At 35.3% G+C, this 20332-nt stretch overlaps 2 protein-coding genes across 9 annotated transcripts; one reads left to right on the top strand and one right to left on the bottom strand.

Annotated features, from left to right (window-relative positions):
* Nucleotides 1–1651: 1651 nt before the first annotated feature.
* Nucleotides 1652–11434, bottom strand: LOC129245135 (putative sodium-dependent multivitamin transporter). 3 transcript variants are annotated; one of them, XM_054883138.1, is made up of 3 exons: nt 11227–11434; nt 4291–5355; nt 1652–3827 (listed from the first exon to the last, which is right to left on the bottom strand). In XM_054883138.1, exons 2-3 carry the CDS (start codon nt 5267–5269, stop codon nt 3052–3054), a joined length of 1755 nt encoding a protein of 584 aa, XP_054739113.1. In that variant the 5' UTR covers nt 5270–5355; nt 11227–11434; the 3' UTR covers nt 1652–3051. The 3 variants fall into 3 exon arrangements, with proteins under 3 accessions (XP_054739113.1, XP_054739114.1, XP_054739115.1); XM_054883139.1 differs by having other exon boundaries at nt 11329–11434; XM_054883140.1 differs by lacking the exon at nt 11227–11434 and adding an exon at nt 10731–10838.
* Nucleotides 11435–13064: 1630 nt separating this feature from the next.
* On the top strand, nt 13065–19291 carry LOC129245206 (arginyl-tRNA--protein transferase 1). 6 transcript variants are annotated; one of them, XM_054883239.1, is made up of 10 exons: nt 13065–13290; nt 14516–14642; nt 14705–15117; nt 15173–15369; nt 15773–15922; nt 16069–16250; nt 16338–16501; nt 16560–16708; nt 18715–18777; nt 18941–19291. In XM_054883239.1, exons 1-10 carry the CDS (start codon nt 13206–13208, stop codon nt 19034–19036), a joined length of 1626 nt encoding a protein of 541 aa, XP_054739214.1. In that variant the 5' UTR covers nt 13065–13205; the 3' UTR covers nt 19037–19291. The 6 variants fall into 6 exon arrangements, with proteins under 6 accessions (XP_054739214.1, XP_054739215.1, XP_054739218.1 ...); XM_054883240.1 differs by lacking the exon at nt 15773–15922 and adding an exon at nt 15594–15740; XM_054883241.1 differs by lacking the exon at nt 13065–13290 and adding an exon at nt 13407–13502.
* Nucleotides 19292–20332: the final 1041 nt, after the last annotated feature.

The raw sequence follows: 20332 nt of genomic DNA, 5'->3' as shown, positions 1-20332 counted from the left end.
TTGGAAAGTTGACTTTCTATAACAGGAATAAGGGTGTAAACTATTATTCGCTATTATTATGTTAAGAGGAGCCCCAGACACTACTAAATTTTGAAAACAAAAAATTTAATTCAAACTTTTATTTTTTACTATGCAAAACTACGTATGCATATGCCATACATGCATGTTTACATTTATACACAAATACGCTTGCATTAATTTTTTGTTGTTGCTAGTGTTCACATTGATTTCAAAGGTCTAAGGTGACTTGTAACGCTATTTAGTGTTGTTACATTTGGTGGAATCAACTGGCTTTCAGTGACAGTGAGCATGCATTGTGGATGATAAGTTATGTAGGTTTTTATTATTTAATATTTAAATTATTATTATTAAAATTATTATTTTCCGTTTACTTCAGAACTGCAGTCAAAACAAGTTTTTATATTTAAAGCTTATTAATAGCCGTGTAAAACTTCGTTTATTTTTTCAAATTTGATTAGGCTGGGAGCACCTCAAAACATTATCCTAAGAAGGTAATATTTTTCACTTTTATTAACTTTTATTAAGGCAGCATTTCATTGCTATGCCATTACAAAAGAAATATAAAAAATGTCTACATGCAAACGGCCCCCCTTAATGCACATAGGTCCATGAGTACACTTGCATAGGTATTATTGTGAGTTTTTAGCGATCGCATAGTGTTTTGGTACGTTTATTGGTATAGCACCATTATTAAATCGTTACAAATATTATTTTAGCCATAACTTGCTCCTGACTACTGTTAAAATGGAAGACATCAATACGAATAAAATTGGTTTTCTGCTTACTTTTAAAAGTTTATTTTATGTATTAATTTTCTTAGAAATAATTTTTATTTATTTAATTTTTATAAATAGGTGCATACAAGCATTTAAGTATCTTTAACAACAGTTTCAGTAGTAATGTTTTTATTAAGGGGGGTAAGGGATAAAAATCGATTTTTTTTTGCATGTTATTGTAGTAAAACATTTCAAAAATACCGTGTTAAAATTTTAAGTCAATCCGAGCAAAACTTTTTAAGTTATAGAGCATAAAGCCGAGCCGCCTCAAACATCTGCCGAGGCGCAGCAGTTGCGCGCGTAGTCCGTTACAAACTTTAAACGCGGTTTTCTCGAATCTTTTTTTTTAAAGTGCGTAGTCATTGGCATTTGAAAACTACTCAACCGATCCTTTTGAAATTTTGCACACATATGTTACATATAAAAAAACCTCCTCCCAACGTTTTTTTTTCGCCATTTTTTTTTTATATTAAGGTGGTTTTACACCTACAAAATGGCGGCATTTTTTCGTCAAAAATCACTTTTTACTTCAAACGACTACCAAATGGCTGAAAATGAAAATAAATCGTCAAAATAAACGTTGGGGGGAAGTTTAACTCATACTTTAACTAAATTATTCGATTTTTTTGATTTCAGATGATTCTACGCTGAGATATGCTGACTACTGCAAAATGTATTTTTGAAAAGACGTCTATGTAAATGTGCTCTCATTCGCTCATTTTGCAATATTTTTACATGAAAATTTTATCAAATATTCTTGAAATGTTACTTTATAATATGCAACAACTTTTAATAAACTGACTTGAACCGTTTCACTACAATAAATTCATGAAAAAAGTGTTTTTTTTAGCGTTTATCCCTTACCCCCCCTTAAAAAAAATGAATATATAAACTTAATATTGTGTATATCTATTTATTTCACTTATATCTACTAAAAAAACGACTTGGGTTTAAGTAACACGTTTAAAACTTTTAATCTTGTGATAGCAAATTACGGGTACTAAAAATATTCGAAAAAAATATGCCCACTGTGGGCATAAATAATAATTAAATTTTTATATTATTTGTATACACGTTTTCACACATTTTTCCAACCGCGAACCAACATTTCCATTATAGGTGTTTCTGTGAATACCCTTTATGTCATTTTAAGATAAAAAAAGGATATATAATTTAAAACTAGACAGAGGTAGATTTACATATAAGGGTATGCACAGTACGCCTCTGTAATAGTAGATTTCTAACCTAGTACCTCATGCTAAAAATGAAATTGAGGCTGGCCTATAATCAAATTGTGACTGCATAAAATGCTAAAACCTTATTCACATCGAGCACGCTAGTTTAACGGTGAGTTGCAGGTCAAATCGGAGCCAATTGAACCATTTTTTTTACTTTTAAGTTCTTTGGTCAAACCGCCAGGTACTGAATTACAGAGGTGATTGTGTATATTATATTCTAAAAGTAAGTTACATATCATTTTAATAACCTAATAAAAGAAAAATGCTCTTATTTAAGTAATTATGCACAGCAGTAACAAGAAATTTGTTTTACTAATTATAAAAATAAATAAAGTGCTAAGCATCAAGACTACGTAAAATTGTATGTTGTGAATTCATTATCTGCAATACCCCAAATGGCTGTAATTTGGGATCTTTGTATGTACAATTCAATGATTTTCACTTTTAACAGTAATAAATGCAACAAAGGGTATTGAACATTATCGCTACTTTCAGGAAAAAATAAACATTCGAACAACAAATTTTGTAGCTTCAAAGGGCTTTCACAGCCGTCTTCTCGGACATCCTGAATAGAGCACTATAAAAAATTACAAAGCCATCTTCAGGCTGTCTCAAGGAGATTTAGTATATGCGCACAGATGTATGGCATTACAGGTAGATTGCTTTACATTAAAAACATAAAAAATGATTTTCTATGAGCGCATATTAGACCGACGTCAACCGGCAAACTATTAATTAATGATTTCTTTTCCCTTATCGCTACAAAAGAAATTGTTCACGCCATCTAATAAAACTACAGATGCACAGTATACATATATGTATAGCGTGTTTATGCTGAGAGTGTATGTTACGTATTATGCGCCTGAGAAATATGTTTGATTTCCTATAGGTAACGATGTTTTGGATATAAAGCATTTCAATTATACTTGTGAACTAATTTACAGTATTTTTTTTTATAAATACTTCACTACTTTCTTATGTATTGGAAATTAATTTGAAGCGCCAGCTCAAAATAGTTACAGCTTTGTCATCTCCTCTGTGTGATTGTTCCTTAATCTGCGTGCGAGCGGTGGGATGAATAAATCAACATCAATTTGCTGATTATCTAAGTAAATTTGCTTGTTGTCGGCCCATTTCAATGCTTCCAGCAAAGAACTAAATCCATATCCAGCAGTTGTTGTAATTAAAAACCCAATTACGGAAAGCCATAAGTACGAAAGTCTATACAACCAGTAATATTCAATTTCACTCTCTTCTGAGGCCGGTTGCTGCGTTGCCATATTGAAGCTGGTGTTGTTGGCCTGCGTTAGAGCCTCGGCAACTAACGTGCTATTGTTTGCGCTCACACAGCTATCCACGTTGAAGTCTAGCGTTGGTGTTGGTGGCTTTGGCCCTCCAAACCCAATAATAAATGAAAATATCAATCCGAGCAGTAGACCCACTAGCACTCCGCGTTGATTCGCTCGCGTTGTGCATAAACCAAGAGTGAAAACAGCTAGCAATGGTCCACCCAGTATGCCGAAGATCGTGAGAGAGGCCTGCAGAACGCCACCCATAGAGCCGGCAGTGAACGCCATGCCAATACACACAAGTCCATAAATACAGGCCATTATTTTACTTGGCAGTGTCGATTTTGTTTCGTGCAGTGGGGTATTCGTAATCCGCTTATACAACGGTTTGATGTAATCCTCTAATGTGACAGTTGAAAGTGAACTTACCGCAGATGAAACAGTCGAAAGACTGGCCGAAAAGATGCCCGACACAAAAAGTCCGCACAAACCAGGATATCGACCTGTGTCAAAAGCAAAGATAATGGAAAACCATACATACATACATAGTTAGTTGAAATTGAGCATAAGTGGATGCTAATATAATATAAATACGAATTTAAATACATTCAGTGGAGGTCACAACCACAGTAGCACGTATTGCAAAATTTGGACTATATATGTATATATATTTTTTTTATAAAAATATAGTTTCTACTACAGTGAAAGTCATATAACTTAAAGTTTCAAACTTTGTATAAAATGAAAAACAAAAATCAACATTTTTTCATCAAGATTTCAAGCTTTTGAGTCTGAATTTAGAAAAATTCTGGGTATGGAGGTTTTTAATTCAATGCATTTTTTTAGTATTAGTATTAGTGTTTCTAGTATTAGTATTTCTTTTTTTTTTTTTTGTTGGAGGTGTTATGCACTTTCTTAAATATGAGAACATATTAATAAGGTCTTGTGTCTCATCTACTCATTTACCCATTGTATCCACGGCGAACAGTGGCATCAGTTGATCTCTTGATTGTATTCTTCCTTGCAGTAGCGGATCACAGTTTCTGTAGTAGTGGAATATAGCCAGTCCACTAAATAAGGTGCTAAAACTGAGTAGGCTTAAAATAGGCAGATTCCACCAGAGTGCCGATTGCGCGCTTTCCAGATTTCGCACACTTAGTAACCTTTGCACCTGCACCTGATTGACACCGTATAACGACAAATATGTCACCATGCCACCGATAATAAGACTCCACCAAGTGTGTCGCACTGTGGGATCCAAAGAGAAATCCGTGAAATTGAATCGATCTCTCTCTCCGGCTACCTTCCAAATTGGACCCAGACCGCCTGCGTTAATGGCCGACACCACAATTACAGAGTAAATTGCAGCAAACATTAAAAGCGATTGAAATACGTCAGTTATAAGCACAGCTTTTAGACCGCCAATGGTAGAGTAGAAGGTGCAAATCAGTCCTATAACCATTATGGCTGTTATCTTGCTCACGCCAGTAACTGCCTCGAGCGCAAGTGCTGGCGCGTAGAGAACAATACCCATATAAAGAATCATTTGTATGGAGTAAGCAATTGAAGCAGCGAGACGTGTCGAGTGACCGAATCGTCGTTCCAAGTATTCATAGACACTCATGGTTCGCATGCGGTAAAAAACAGGCAAAAACAAGTATGCGGCAATCGGTGTGCTGATGATGTAGGAGAGGTTGATTATGCAAAACATAGTACCGAACTGGTAGCTTTCACTGGAAACACCTAATAACGTGATAGATGACATAAAACTAGCCATCAAACTAACAGCAACTGGAAAAGTAGTCATGCTTTGATCGGCCAATAAGTATTCCTTAATTGTTTTTTGTTTGCCTCCTGTATAGCGGTAATAGATGCCAATCATCGTCGATATGATTAGGATGATAATTAATACCGCGAAATCCCAACCGTCAAAGGAAGGCTCCATTGTGAGTATTTATTTACAAGTATTTAACAGGAGATCGAAGCGATGAAAGCGATGCGTATTTACAGATGGCATGCGGTATATATCAACTGAAAGAAAACAGATAAAAATAGAAAACAGAAAAATATAGTATTATATTTATGTATGTACGAGTATATGCAGAGTACGTAAACAAGAATATTAGTTTCGCACGTGAGCAAAAGCAAAATCAACTTAGCTGGGCCGATTCATGGGCGCCAGCAACCAAATAACACATAAAGATAACCCTAACATATTAATCTTATTCCCCCACGCAAAATTTAGAATTTTTTATAAAGGGTGGTTAAATTTTAAGGGCCGATGTTGAATGTGAACCGCACCTAAACGCTCTTTTCTACATTTAATTTCAAATTTTTCAATTTCAGACTAACTCAATTTGAAGGATGGAAAGATTTCAAGCATCGTCAATGGTCAGAATGGTGGCAAGAAATGGCAACAGTGAATAACCAATTTTCGAAGAAAATCATCTTCAGTGATGAGGCACATTTTCCCCTCAGTGGATTCGTCAGAAAGCAGAATTACCGCATTTTGGCGAATGATAATCCAAGAGTGATTGCCGAAAAATCAATGCACCCACAAAGAGCGACTGTTTGGTGCGGTTTATGGGCCGGCAGCATCATTGGGCCGTATTTTTTCCAAAATGAGGCTGCCTGACCGGCCTGTGAATAGTGTTCACTATCGTGAGATGATAACGAACTTTTTATGGCCCGAATTGGAAGATATGGATGTGGACGATATGTGGTTTCAACAGGACGGTGCCACTTGTCACACAGCTAACGAAACAATGGCTCTTTTGCGCAAAAAATGTGATGGTCAAATAATCTCACGTCGCGGCGATGCCAATTGGCCGCCAAGATCATGTGATTTGACACCGTTGGTCTTCTTTCTTTGGGATTATTTGAAAGAAAAAGTGTGGGTCGATAAGCCAGCAACAATTCAAGAGCTAAAGGATGAGATAATTCGGCATATTAACCGCATATAACCTCAATTATGCCTCAGCGTCATCGAAAATTTTGACCATCGGATGGAGGTGTGCCGCCGAGGCCGCGGCAGCCATTTGGCCGATATTTTGTTTTATACGTAATTGAACTATACCAATATTATCATAATATAATAAAAAGAAATGATAATAATTTCTTGAAAAAATTGTATTTTATTCAAAATCAACACCGGCCCTTGAAACTTAGCCACACTTTATATAAAAAAACGGGAACGGTTTTTTTTTCCGAAACGTATTGTTTTCGCAAGGCCCAATGGAGTATTTAATTGTAATGCTTAATGTATCCATGTAATATACTTTATAAAATTGTCCTGGGAATGGATTTATTTCAACAACACCGTTCAAAATGATAGCACGGCACATAATCGGTTTTTCCACCGAAGAAAAACGATCAGAACGAGATTTCGTCGATGATTTTTATTTTGTTTTATGTTCATGTTGGAAAAGAAACATTTTGACTGTGATTAAAAATATCAGTAATCAGCGTATCGCATCAAAAATGCAACTTAACAGAATTGGGTTGAGGCCAGGTGACTGAGTCAGCCAGTTTTTGAGCTCATCCTTGTTTAAGGGGGGGGGTAGGGTTTAGCGCTAAAAAAAAACACTTTTTTTTTTTGAATTTTTTACAGAAATATGGCTTAAGATACTTTAATAAAATCAGTTGCATGTTATTGTACATCTTTTCAATAAGTTTTTAAAAAATATTAATAATAAAATATTGACAAATAAGCCCATGACAGAGTTTTTTTGGAGATATGTTTTTCGAGAGGTGCTCTGCGGTGCCAATCGGCATTCGTCGTAGAATCATCTGAAACTAAAAAAGTCGAATTTTTCAGTTAAAGTATGACGTAATGCTCCCCCCTACATTAATAAAATTTTTTTTTCATTTTTGTAGTTTTGGTGACGTAAAACGAGCATTTTTGGCGAAAAATTTCGCCATATTTGTAAGTGAAAAACAACCTAAAAAAAAAAAAAATAAAAAAAAACAGTGTAGGGGGGAGGTATTTTTGATTTAGAAAACGTGTGCCAAATTTGAAAAGAATCGGTTGAATAGTTTCGGAGTTGTGATTGGCACCGACTTTTAAGAAGTCGTTTCGGGAAAAACGCGTTTGAAAAAATGACTCTGAGAAATTATCGATGCTCCGCATTCGAGGTAGAGTGCCTACAAAGGCTATAACTTTGAGAGTTCTGCTCCGATCCACTTAAAATTTTGACACAACATTCTTGAAATGATTTACTATAAGATGAGTGAAGAAAAAAAATTTCGATTTTGTGACCCTACCCCCCCCCCTTAAAGCGAACGAAATTTCTTGCCACCTTGCAGGTATGCTTTGCATTGTTGTCTTGCATACCCGTTCATTTCAGAGGCAGCTACCACTCCGTATGTGGTCGCATTGTTGACTCCATTATCTGCAGGTACAACTTGGCATACATGATTTCTTTTACATAGTTTACTGGACCAGTACCATAGTGGGAACAGGAGCCCCATACTAAGTGCTTATTGCCAGGTTGCCATGTTGAGGGTTTAAAGATGCTTTCTTTCTCTAATATTTTTTAAGGTATAAAGGGGGTTCACGCGCCAAAACTGGTACTTTTCTCAGCTTTGACCTCGAAAGAGCTTCATTGCCACCTCTTTTTTTACTTTTTGACATTTATTTCTTAGCGCTAGCATTCCTTTCAGCTGAATAGCCAAGAAAATTGTGGATGGATTTATAATTTTTCTCCTTCGATGGCGATTTCTTAATAACCGTGATTTCAGCTATTTATATAAGGTTACCATTTTACCGTTATAAACCATTTGAAGAAACTTGGATTCAAAAAGAAGCTCGATGTATGGGTGTCATACGACTTGACGCAAAAAAACATTTTTGCCCGTATGGATGCATGAGAATCGCTTCTGAATCGCAACAAAATCGACCCGTTTTTGAAGCGGATGGTGACTGGCGATGAAAAGTGGGTCACTTACGACAACGTGAAGCGCAAACGGTCGTGGTCGAAAAGCGGTGAAGCTGCCCAGACGGTGGCCAAGCCTGGATTGACGGCCAGGAAGGTTCTTCTGTGTGTTTGGTGGGATTGGCAGGGAATCATCCACTATGAGCTGCTCCCCAATGGCCAAACGCTCAATTCGGACCTGTACTGCCAACAACTGGACCGCTTGAATGCAGCACTCATGCAGAAGAGGCCATCTTTGATCAACAGAGGCCGAATTGTCTTCCATCAGGACAACGCCAGGCCACACACATCTTTGGTGACGCGCCAGAAGATCCGGGAGCTCGGATGGGAGGTTCTTTTGCATCCACCGTATAGTCCGGATCTCGCACCAAGTGATTACCACCTATTTCTGTCCATGGCGAACGAGCTTGGTAGTCGGAAGTTGTCCACAAGAGAGTCCTGTGAAAATTGGCTCTCCGAGTTTTTTGACAATAGGGAAGCGAGCTTCTACAAGAGGGGCATTATGAAGTTGTCATCTCGTTGGGAACTCGTCATCGAACAAAATGGCGCATATTTGACTTAAATCGCATTATTATAACCAATTTTATGAACAATTAAAAATTCAATAAAAATACCGCAAGACTTTTTTGACAACCTTATATTTTTCAATGTATACGGAACTCACAAACTCCCTTTTTTCATTTAAAAAATAATCTATTATTTTCATGACACAAATTTTCTTTTTAATTTAATAACTGATTATAAATTTAACTATTTTACCAAAGTTGTTTAATAATTATTTTTAAAATAACAATAAGTAGTAAATCAATAATAAAACAAAAATTTAAATTTAATAACGGGAGGATAGTGGACTTCACATTGCTTAGTTACAAATAATCAATAAACAATATCCGAAAAAAGAGCGACAAGACAAGAAAGTTTGACTAAAAGGTCCTCCTATAGTACTCTGTAAAACTCGAAGAACCCAGGCGAGTGGCCAGCTACCGTATCTAAATTAGGAAGGAAGTTCCATCCTATCTTGAGGGAGACACATTACAAAATCCATTAAATTGCCTAGTCCTGGGACTGGATCTCAACTAATTTTCTGGACTTAAATCCAGTACGTGGCTCGAATGCAGCTAAGTCGAATTCATATAAGGTCGTTTCCACGACAGTCGGTTCTACGTTACCGAAACGACCCGGATTTACATACATATATCCGGCCAAGGACTGTCACTCCAGCAGCATTCCCCGTATGTAAGTGTGAGGAATGTTTATGCTGCTACAACAACAATTCATATAAGGTGGTGTTATTAGAACAGCTGATTTGATTTTTTATCGCCTGGCGTTGTTTACACTCCCATTGCTTACATTCAGATTATAAGTAAATATACACTATATATAATTTTTGTTTTTGTATTATCACTGCCACTTTACATGAATTTGCTTTGGGTAGGTTAAAAAATTCCAGAAGATAGGGTGAAATTTCATACATACTTTGTCACATATGTATGTGCATAGGGACGTTCGATATGTGCACTCGAACTTTGACTGTGCTCAGCGGTTACCTTGGTAAAGCTACTGCTGCCAAATTTGCCGGGAATACTTATTTAGTCTTGACTTTTAACCATGCAGTGCTACACAATCTAACAACGTATTGAAATAGTTAAAATTTATTATCAAAAGCATCTGTTCGCCAAACGGATTTTCATTAAAAGCACCTATTTTTGTCAATGTTTACAAAATTCGTTTTCTTTATTATTTCATTGAATCAAAGGTTTTTCACGAAATTAAGTAAAAATGTGAGGATTAAGATTTAATTCACAAAATCTTTGCAGGATTTGAAGTCAATAACTGGCATACATATAAAATGCAACAAATTCAGTGTGACAAATTTGGTAAATTGTTGACTGTGGGTTTTAGAAATAATTAAGGTATCCCCATTTAATGATACATACATGCATATGCTATAATGATACTACTTTACTTAACGGCAAAAAAAAATCCAAAAAACAGTCTCGGTTAACGTTGAGCAAAAAGTCAAGTTGCAATTTGTATTTCGAAATAATTTGCTTTGCACTTTGTCTCTCACTGTTTTTACATTTATTTACTTTTTTTTAGTTAGAACGCTGTGCGTACTTGTAGATAATGAAATTACGCTTTTTACTAATTTTAGTGAATATGAACAACATTCACACTTAAATTCACTCGAAAGTGAATTACAGAACGGCCCATATGTTTTTTTCGGATATTAGTTGTTGTTGCTAAAATTATTTCGACACGTTATAAAAATGCGCACGGATGACTTTTTAATTGTTAACTACTTATGTTCGTCAGTTTCAGTTGCTGTCAACTGTTTCTTTTGGAATAAAATACAGCTCATAGTCGATTAATGGTGGCACCACTTTACACCATCTGTTTAATATTAATTACACTTTTCTTGTTGCACATTTACTATTCGTCAACAAATAAACGAATATTAGGAGCACTTACATTTTGCACAAATTTTCTCAGCTTTGGTTGCTGTAATAAAATTTGCCTTCCACTATCACAGCATGAATGCTTACTACTTATAAATTCACATCTTTAAATGTTTATGACTGTAACTGTCTTTTGATTTTTAATGAATTGCAATTGCAGTAATGCGCTGCACATGCAAATAAATATTTCTTATGTGACAATAAGTAGCAGCAATTGAAACAGATGACAACTAGGAAAATTTCAATTACATTTTGTAGATTACAAAAAGGGACGTGCTGGAATATATCTTCTTTCTGAAATTCACAATTGTTCCAAATCCAAATCGAAAAACCACATCTACATGTAGATATATTCATATATGTGCATATTTACATGTGCACCTTTGAATAGCAATAAATTCTCATCAATATATATTTCATAAACAAAACTTGTGTTTTAAGTTTTTCCAATTCTCAATTGTAAAATCAATACACTAAAACCAACAACTGGACACACTCGGACCACTCACATTATAATTAGCGGCAAATTATTCACGGTACTTCATTTACTTATCATTAAGGATTAGCTAACATAACAGATTGAACTTTGAGTGCCAAACATATAAACTCACTCCACAACCGCACAGAACTTTTTATAATTTTCTGTTTAACGAACACCACGTCTTTCGCAAATATTGAACATACAACTAAAAACATACGAAACCATATGACTTCTATGAAAATCCAATAAGAACTGAGTGAATTGAGTAAATGAGTGAACATGTATTGGCAAGTTTAAACAAGGCGAATTCATGAAAAGTGACTTTAGTTGAGCATAAAAAGATTGATAGCATATTATAAGACACCAGATTGCGCCTGCCAAATTCGCTGCAACGTCATGCTCCACGGTCGTACAAAGAAAAGGAGACGAAGAGTAGGTGAAAGTAATAGAAACCGTCAAACAAAAGAATTATGTATACACACACACTTTCTGGCCACGGCGTCATACGCATGCAAACGCAGAAAAACCCAATCGAAGGAAAGAAAAACCAGCTGCTCTAGTCACCTTGTATGAATTCGCCGTGAGTTGAAACGAGAGAACGAAGAGACTGTTTGTAAATCAGCTGATATATGGTGTATGTTTTTTCTGCCCATATAGGGTGCTTAAAATGAAAAAGTATTAAATTGCGAAGTCTTCTTAAATGTCTTTTTTCATGGGAGCCATTCAGTCGCCGCAACCGCATGCTGCGTCAAAGCATAATCTGTCAGAGAACGTTGCAATAACGTTGTGAAGCGTTCGGTTAGTAATTTACTTTACTGAGTCTTAAGTAAGGCGACAGCGAAAGAAAAAATGTTCGAATAAGTGGAAAGACAAGTAATAACGAATTATATAATATATGAGTAAGTTTTGTTCATGAAATAGAATACAAATTCGGTGTACACAGAAATTTCTGTTTCTTTGGAATATTATTAGGCCTTCAAAACTTTTCTTACGAAGTGTTTGATGGCTATTCATTGAATATATGTAGTCACACGATAGTCAGTTCTAAGTACGGCCAAGGATTTTCACTTCATCAGAATTTTTGATATTTTTTTTGTAGCGACCAAAACAATTGAGAAAATAAAACACTACCCTTTAAATATGCAAAGAAGGGAAAAATTTGACAGCTTTGGTGCAGGGTGGAGTGAATGCGACATTATTGCGAGAAAAGCAAGACATCATTAGACATAATGAGCCTATGCTCGGCATGTGATGATATTCTGACGACACTAGCCGTTTATTCACAGGCCTTCTTGAACTCACCCCTCCCATCAAAACAGCATGTTTCTTGGACCTACCGTTAGATGAGAATGACAATGGCCACCGGCACATTCATCGTGTCCGGTAGAGCTTGATAAACTGCTACAATAACATTTACAATCTATTCACATTAAGCCGCCAATGTCCACTTATCTAACACCCTTTTCCTTAAGGAGCCTTATCGAAACAACATGTTCTCAGGGCCTACCGTTAGGTGAGATAGGCTCACGGTGCTTGACAAGGCTTTTTGAACTGCTACAACACTAACAAATATATTTGCTTATTTTGAGTGAACCAAAGTTTTGACGTCCACAACCAGCATTTTAGACCCTTTTAGTAAATTGCTATAACAACACATTTCGCCGTAGGCCAGTTAATTTTTAGTACTGTGTATTTCGTTAATCATCGTGCAGTTTTTATGTCCATTATCTGCTATTTACTGAACTTTCATTCAAAATTGACTTGACGTTTCTTGCTGTGAAAATATCGAAATTCGAAAAGCAGTTCAAGAAAATAAATTTAAAGGTTAAACTAATATTTTTTCCGTTTGGCAGCATCATTTTTAGACCAGCTGTCGACTATTTTCATATTGTTCTGCTAATTTGCTTGTGTATTTTTTGTTCTGTGAGATTTTGCGGCTAGTTTCACACGATTTTGCTGGTTTTGTAGCATAAGTTATTTGAAATAGATTTCCGGAAAAAGTAAAATATGGAGTTTACAATAAATCACTACTATAGCAAACAAAATAGCCGGTGCGGCTACTGCAAGGGCACCAAGTGCTCCGTATCCCATGGTAGGTGTTGAGGTGCTCTTTTTCTTGTGTGTGTGTATTGATTTGTCAACAAAATGTTGAATAACTGTTGATAAATTTCGGAATATGTGTTGAAGTAATAGTTCAATTAGTGTACACCATAAGTAAAAGTTTAAATAAATTCTCTGTGTTCGCGATGCAGCGTAAAACACTGCTAAAATCGCGTTTGGGAAGTGCTGCTGATGTGAAATGCGGTTCGTTCTTATCGATACGAATGTCATGGAACGCTTTAACTTAGTATAGCGGCCTGTTCGTCCTTTTTGCTTTGAGCTTATTCTATTTATGGATTTATAGTGAATCATGGTAGTACGAAATGTTCTTTAATGTGCAGTGTATTAGACCTGTGTAGGAGAAGGCTACAAGCATTAAGTGGAAAAGACACGACATACTCTTACATATATACGCAAACATATACATATATTTATATATTAAATTTAGTTGGAAAAATATAAACCTACCTACATACATATATGGACATACAAATAACTTATATGAGTTAAATATTATTTATGAATTTCTAGTGATAGCGATCTTTTTCTTTCACGATCTTTGAACTATCACGATTAAATGCAATTTTTTTAGAGGAAATTATTAACAATAACTAGAAACCTGTGAGTACAGATTGGTGGGAGGGCTGTTTACCGTGTTTCGCCAACATATGTATTTCATTGAAAATTTCAAACTAAGTTTCAAAAAATTGCCTTGGAATATTCTATTGTCATAAACATTACATTAACACGTTCACGCCGGCGCGTACCACCGGTGGCTCGCACAAGTCTGCTTCATGGGGCGGCGCGTACCACCGGTGGCCCGCACAAGATTGCTTCATGAGGCGGCGTGTACCACCAATGGTACTTTATTAAACGGTACCTATGAGATGAGATGCCATAAACGACTACCCTTATGAAAAAATTTCGTTTTATGACCTGCAATCGCTTCCGATAGAGCGAAAAGACTTAAACATTGCCGTCTGTGGGCGAAGACCATGAATAACAGCGCCGGCGGGAACGTGTTAAGCATCCTTGAATTTATAGTATCCATGCTATTCTCACCGCAACAGTCGTTGAAATTCACCATTAAGATCCCAACTCCACACTAAGAATGAAAGTATTTGAAAGAGTCTGCATTCTAACTTTCCCCTTCATATCGCACTCAAATCAATCAATACTTTTTCTTATTCAATATTTTACATATACTTATTTTGCAGGTATGCACGCCTACACAATGTTTCCTCAAGATTACCAGGAGTTAATAGATCGTGGCTGGCGCCGATCAGGACTTTATTGTTACAAACCATTAAATAGTGAAACTTGTTGCCCGTGTTACACTATTAAGTAAGTCCGTTTTGCTTTGTGTAATCGTATTCATTTTTATGTGTGTTTATATTGTCTTTTAGATGTGATGCCTTAGAATTTAAATTATCAAAATCACATAAGAAAGTCCTGAAACGGATGTCACGCTTTCTACGCGACGGGAAAAAAGACAAAAGTGAAGAAATCGAAGCATCTGATGCGGTTAAAGAAGATAAAGGCGAAAAACATGTTAATATCGATGAAGGAGGTGGTGGCGGCGCCAAGGAAAAGGAACCCGAATCCGTTGGTGGAATACGTGATGAGCCACAAGAGCCAAAGTTGCCTATTAGTGACGTAAATCTAGAAGCCGTGGCAGCCGCCAATCCGGAGAAACATGAAGCAGCGCGTAAAGAGAATGAACACTTTGATGACCAGACCTCGTCTCAATTCCAAAATGATGACGATAATGATAGGCAATGCGGAGGGCGATCTGATTCTCTGAATAGCTCTAGGAAATGTATTAACTTCGTTGTACAACTAAGGTTTTTAGCTAAAATTGTATATTCTTTTAGATTATGATGGTACAAATTCACCACGTCAAAAGGCGAAAAAAATGCGATTGGAACGAAGGCAAGCCAAATTAGCTGCCAAAGGTATTTCGGCCTCGGAAGATAAAACAGCATCGTCAAAAAAGCAGGGAAATAATCAAGAGAAAACACTTTCAGATTATATCGCTGATGCTAGTTCGAGTGACAAGCATAAATTAGAGGTAAGTATCTACCTGAATTTATATGTCTGCTTGTATTTACATGTGTCATGTATCTAAAAGTCAGCGGTATATGGGTATTCATTGTTCTAGCAATTTGGTAGTAGGGTATAAATAATAAATATGTTTTAGTTTCAGTACACAGTATTATTATGCAAATTCGCATAATAAATTCACATACAACTTGATCTTGATCTCGGTTCGACTTGTGTTGTTGCTATTTACAGGTGATTTTAATACCGCCGAATATGAAACACGTAACTGATGAAGCATTCAAATTATATAAGAAATACCAATTGCTCGTGCACAATGACGATCCAAATCGTCTAACACCGTCTAGCTTAGAGCGTTTTTGTTACAAATCTCCTATTAAGGTAAATAAATGGCTTCTTATTTGTTTTCACAGTTAAAATTGGTTCATGTAAAAAGTCAACAGTTTAAGGATTCGCTAAAATTCACATATGCGATTTACCAGAAGTATCAAACTCGCATACACAACGATCCACCGACTCATATAAGTGATTATTTGGAGTTCTTACAACAATCGCCAATTAAGGTTAATTTCATGGAAAATACTAATCGTTTGCGAAAATATCCACTAATTTCCCTTATTAATTCGATTTTGTGCATTTATGTTATCGTTAGCTGTTATGCATCACTGAACAGTTTTAATATTGTTTGTTTTTGTTTTTGTGGTTTTAGTACACAAATACACGCGATGGTCCTACAGCCGGTTATGGTTCGTTTCATCAACAATATTGGTTGGACGATAAGCTTATAGCAGTAGCAGTTATTGACATACTTCCATATTGCGTCAGTTCAGTATACTTTTTTTATGATCCAGACTATAGCTTCTTGTCGCTGGGCACCTATGGATCATTGAGGTGGGTGAAAAACGATGCGCAAATTATTTTTTCTATGTATGTACTTATATAAATAAAAATGAAAATTCTACTTGTTCGTTTTTAAAGAGAGATCGAGCTTGTTCAACAATTGGCGAAAAAAGTACCAGCTCTCAAATTCTACTACATGGGTTTCTACATACATTCTTGCCCCAAAATGCGTTACAAGGGTCGCCTGGTGCCATCGTATTTGCTATGCCCTGAGACGTACACTTGGCATTTGTTGACTGATGGTATAATAAATTATTTCACAAACATGCGAGTTATACTAAAGTGCGTATTTAATTACAGAAATTCGCACAAAGTTAGATCAACACAAATATCAACGTTTTAATTGTAATGCAAGTGCGAAGGATGCTGAAGATTTTCAGGAATCTGACTTAAATAATGTGGTGCTCTTATATAATAACACTTACCTTACATATCGACAGTACATACAGGTATGTTTCCCAAACAATTTGTGATGGTTCGGATAGTTTTAATTGGTTGACTTGTATAGTTCAGTTATGTGAAACTACTTGGCTATAATATTTTAAATTCTTTGGTTTATTCATTATTGCTTATTTCTTACATGTCCAAATTTAAATATTAGAAATTCTTATGACACAGATTTCATTCATTATATTATTTGAGGAAGAAAGTTTTACTAATCTGAATATGATATTTTCATAACGTGTGGAAGTTGTTGTTGTTGCTGTAGCAGCAAAAACATTCCTCATTCATGTACAGGGAATGCTGCAGAGAGTGACAGCCCTTGGTCGGATATAAATCCGGGTCGTTCCGGTAACGTAGAACCGACTAGCGTGTGGTAGTCATCCAAAGTCGTATAGCTAAATTGAATTTCCTTTTAAATGATATTTTAATTTAGGGCAATAAATTTGCGGGTTAGGCTCCGTACCCATTGATTATTATTTGGCGCATCATTTGCTTATTTTCGAGCAAATATTATTGTTCTTAACCCTGTACTGCATGAATTAGTAAAACGTTGCAAAAAAAAAAAAATAATAATAATATTTGTTCACGGTGGAAATAGCTTAAAAGATAAATATTTAAAAAGTTTTATATATTTTTTTTACAGAATATATAAAAACTAGCTGTAAAGAACAGAAAACAGTTGAAAAGCGACGAGAAAGATCCTTAAAAATATTTTTATTGTCAAAAAGTACTTACGTTGTACTCTTTCACCGTTGTTTTGAAAATTAATTACTCGAACTTCAATTCCGTCTTTCCACCCACTTGCACAAAAGTGCGGTTATTTCGAAATGCCATAAAATTATCGACATTTTTTGCGTTTTATTACTGCTAAATATATATTTGATGGATTAAAATAGTTTGAATTATTTTATAATACTTAATTAGGAAATAAAATAGAATCAAAACCGCAATATCATATATGCGCTCATATGCGGTACAGGGTTAATTGAAAATTATAATGTTATTATGTAACTTCCGACTATGTAGATTCTTAAACTTTGCAAATAGAAAGCACTAAATCGGAATATGTGATTTTTTAAAAACCCGATTAAATGTTTGGAGTCTCAGTTGTATATAAATGTCACAAATACACAAATCTCAATTTGCAAGAGAGTTTTTTAAACATTTGCACTCTTGTTCCTGAAACATAGATGGATCACACTCTGACATATGCTGTTAGAGCTTTCGATCGTGGATCAAATTGGTGTTTATTAAATTTTAAACAAAAACTTGCCAAAAATGGACTTTTCCTGTTTATAAATTATTATTATTAGTTGCTATCGCCCCGTCTTTTGGCGCATAGTACAAAAAAAAAATGCTTTCCAATGCTGTCCACTGCTCCCTTTCGCCCTAATTTGGGTCCATGAGAGGGATTCGTTAATTTCTAAAAATAAGGTTCACAATTTATGGAGAACCCATTGATAATGTAGACAGCTTCACCTATCTAGGAAGCCAAATTATCCTGGATGGTGGAGCAAAAGACGATATCGATGCGAGAACCAAATGAGCCAAGCCTCAAAAAGATCTGGTTTTCCAAACAGCTGACAACGCGTACCAAACTACGAATTTTTAATTCGATTGTTAAATCCGTCCTACTATTTATAAATGAGCCCATATAAAGGAATTATTTGAATATATACTGTATAGTATTATTTGTTTTTAATTATTATATTTTGTGTGTTTGAACATATTTATGCACATTTTATCATCAAACCAGCATTTAGGCAATTCTCGAGCTATTAATAAATTTGGGTGGCTTTGGACATGACTACTTACATATTCGACTTTAGCTATAAGCTCACACATTATTAGCTGCCTAGCCAACTTTTGTTCATATGGATGCTTCAATTGCTTTTTGAAAAGTTCACAGATTTGAGGAATGAAATCTGTGTCATACCCATAACATCCATAGTTTCATTGCTATATTTTGAAAACTCTGCTCCTTTTCCATGTTGTTTGAAATACCGCGCAGTCATGTAAAATACCGAGCATTGACAACATGTTGGACGTCATAAGGAGCAGAATTTACAAAAAGGTAAATAAACGCATTTTACTTGCATATATACACATATGTTTTGCTTTTTTGTTGCTAAATTTTCTGATTATTTGTATTTGTATTTTGCTTTTGGGCTTTTGTGATATGAAATTTCAATTAAAGACCAACTTTTTCAATGTGATTTTGAACTTTGTTGTTTCAGATTACTGGTGACGAAGATGATCGCGATTTAGTATTGGAGTATGGCAAATTGGTTGGCAAGTCATTAGCGCACCGTATGCTCTACGTCAAAAGCTAAAGTTGTCTACATACAGACGAACATACATATATGTTTATATATTTATAGAGAAATTTTGAATTTGTAAAAATATATATTTCTTTTGATTTACGTCTTCTAATTACAGTCAAACTGTTTATTATAGAAAAATTAAATACTTCTAGTAAACTAATTTATGTTTTGTTACTATGTAGGAAGCCATGCTTCTGTTGTGTTTATTTAGTCATGCTATTAATATTTTACTTAAATAAAATTATATTTTACTTACTATTAATATATTACTGGGGAAAATTTCTTTAATCTAAGGTGTTAAAAAGTGCTCAATGGGATGTAACAAATGACAATTCAATAAAAAACTGCTAGAAATTATTGAATAATGATCTTATATTCATTTGGTGAATATTGATTGTGTTTGGAATTGAATCTTTTAAGAAATGTGCTGAAATGTCTACGGTAAGTAAACTGCAGCAGACGGATATTGACGCGCAAGAATCGCGACATCTGAACAGAGCTTGATTTATATATGAACTTTTTGTAATTTTGGTGTAAATTAAATTTAAAAAAAGTAGTGTGATTATTTCAAAGAGTGTAAACAGGGGTATAACACTCCCAACTTATCTCTTGGCACAATTACTTTCTGGATACTGTAGCAGGTTAAACTCCTACCTGTCAAGAATCGACTCCGACATACTCAACATATAAACGGCATGTGAATGTATCTGGCACGACACTAACCACCTTTTCACATGTCCCATCAAACCCACTCATCTAACACCTCTCTCCCTCTGGACCCAACCCGTCGAAACAGCTAGTTTCATGGGCCTACCGTTAGATGAGCTAGACGAAGACGACCGGTAATTACACTACACTGACAGGGCGAAGATGCTGCTACAACAACAACTCCCAACTTACATAGCGCAACTAAGAGATGACGAGCGTTCGCTTCATTCCACCGAAACGGAAAGTCGTGCAAAAAATTTGAAGAAAAATCGATATGTTGGGGAAATTTTGGTAGTTCTTATTTCCCTTTGTTCAGACCATTGAAGATTTCATTATTACTCAAAGCTATTAAATATAGGTATGTATATATAGTCCTGCGATAAGTTCTGTTACAAGGTAAGTCCGTTATAGATATGAAATTATAATACTTTTTTTAATGAAGTTTTTTTAATAAAGTTTTGTTTAATCATGTAAATATTCAAAAAAAATCGCTGCTCGAACCAAAGATTGTTTGAGGCTCTCCAAATTTTTGTGAGGACTTCGACAGGCCATATTCTCCAATACTGACCACAAGCTGTAGTGCAATGGGTTCAGATC

This window comes from Anastrepha obliqua, chromosome 4 (genome assembly GCF_027943255.1).
Source record: "Anastrepha obliqua isolate idAnaObli1 chromosome 4, idAnaObli1_1.0, whole genome shotgun sequence".
Classification (NCBI taxonomy): domain Eukaryota; kingdom Metazoa; phylum Arthropoda; class Insecta; order Diptera; family Tephritidae; genus Anastrepha; species Anastrepha obliqua.
This window is presented reverse-complemented; position numbering and strand designations above follow the sequence as displayed.

Coding starts and splice junctions, on each gene's coding strand:
- LOC129245206 (XM_054883239.1), top strand. CDS start 13,206: ATGGAGTTTACAATAAATCACTACTATAGCAAACAAAATAGCCGGTGC. Junction 16,502..16,559: donor TTGGCATTTGTTGACTGATG/GTATAATAAATT, acceptor ATTTAATTACAG/AAATTCGCACAAAGTTAGAT. Junction 18,778..18,940: donor GGAGCAGAATTTACAAAAAG/GTAAATAAACGC, acceptor TTGTTGTTTCAG/ATTACTGGTGACGAAGATGA.
- LOC129245135 (XM_054883138.1), bottom strand. CDS start 5,269: ATGGAGCCTTCCTTTGACGGTTGGGATTTCGCGGTATTAATTATCATC. Junction 3,828..4,290: donor GTTCGCCGTGGATACAATGG/GTAAATGAGTAG, acceptor CTTTTGACACAG/GTCGATATCCTGGTTTGTGC.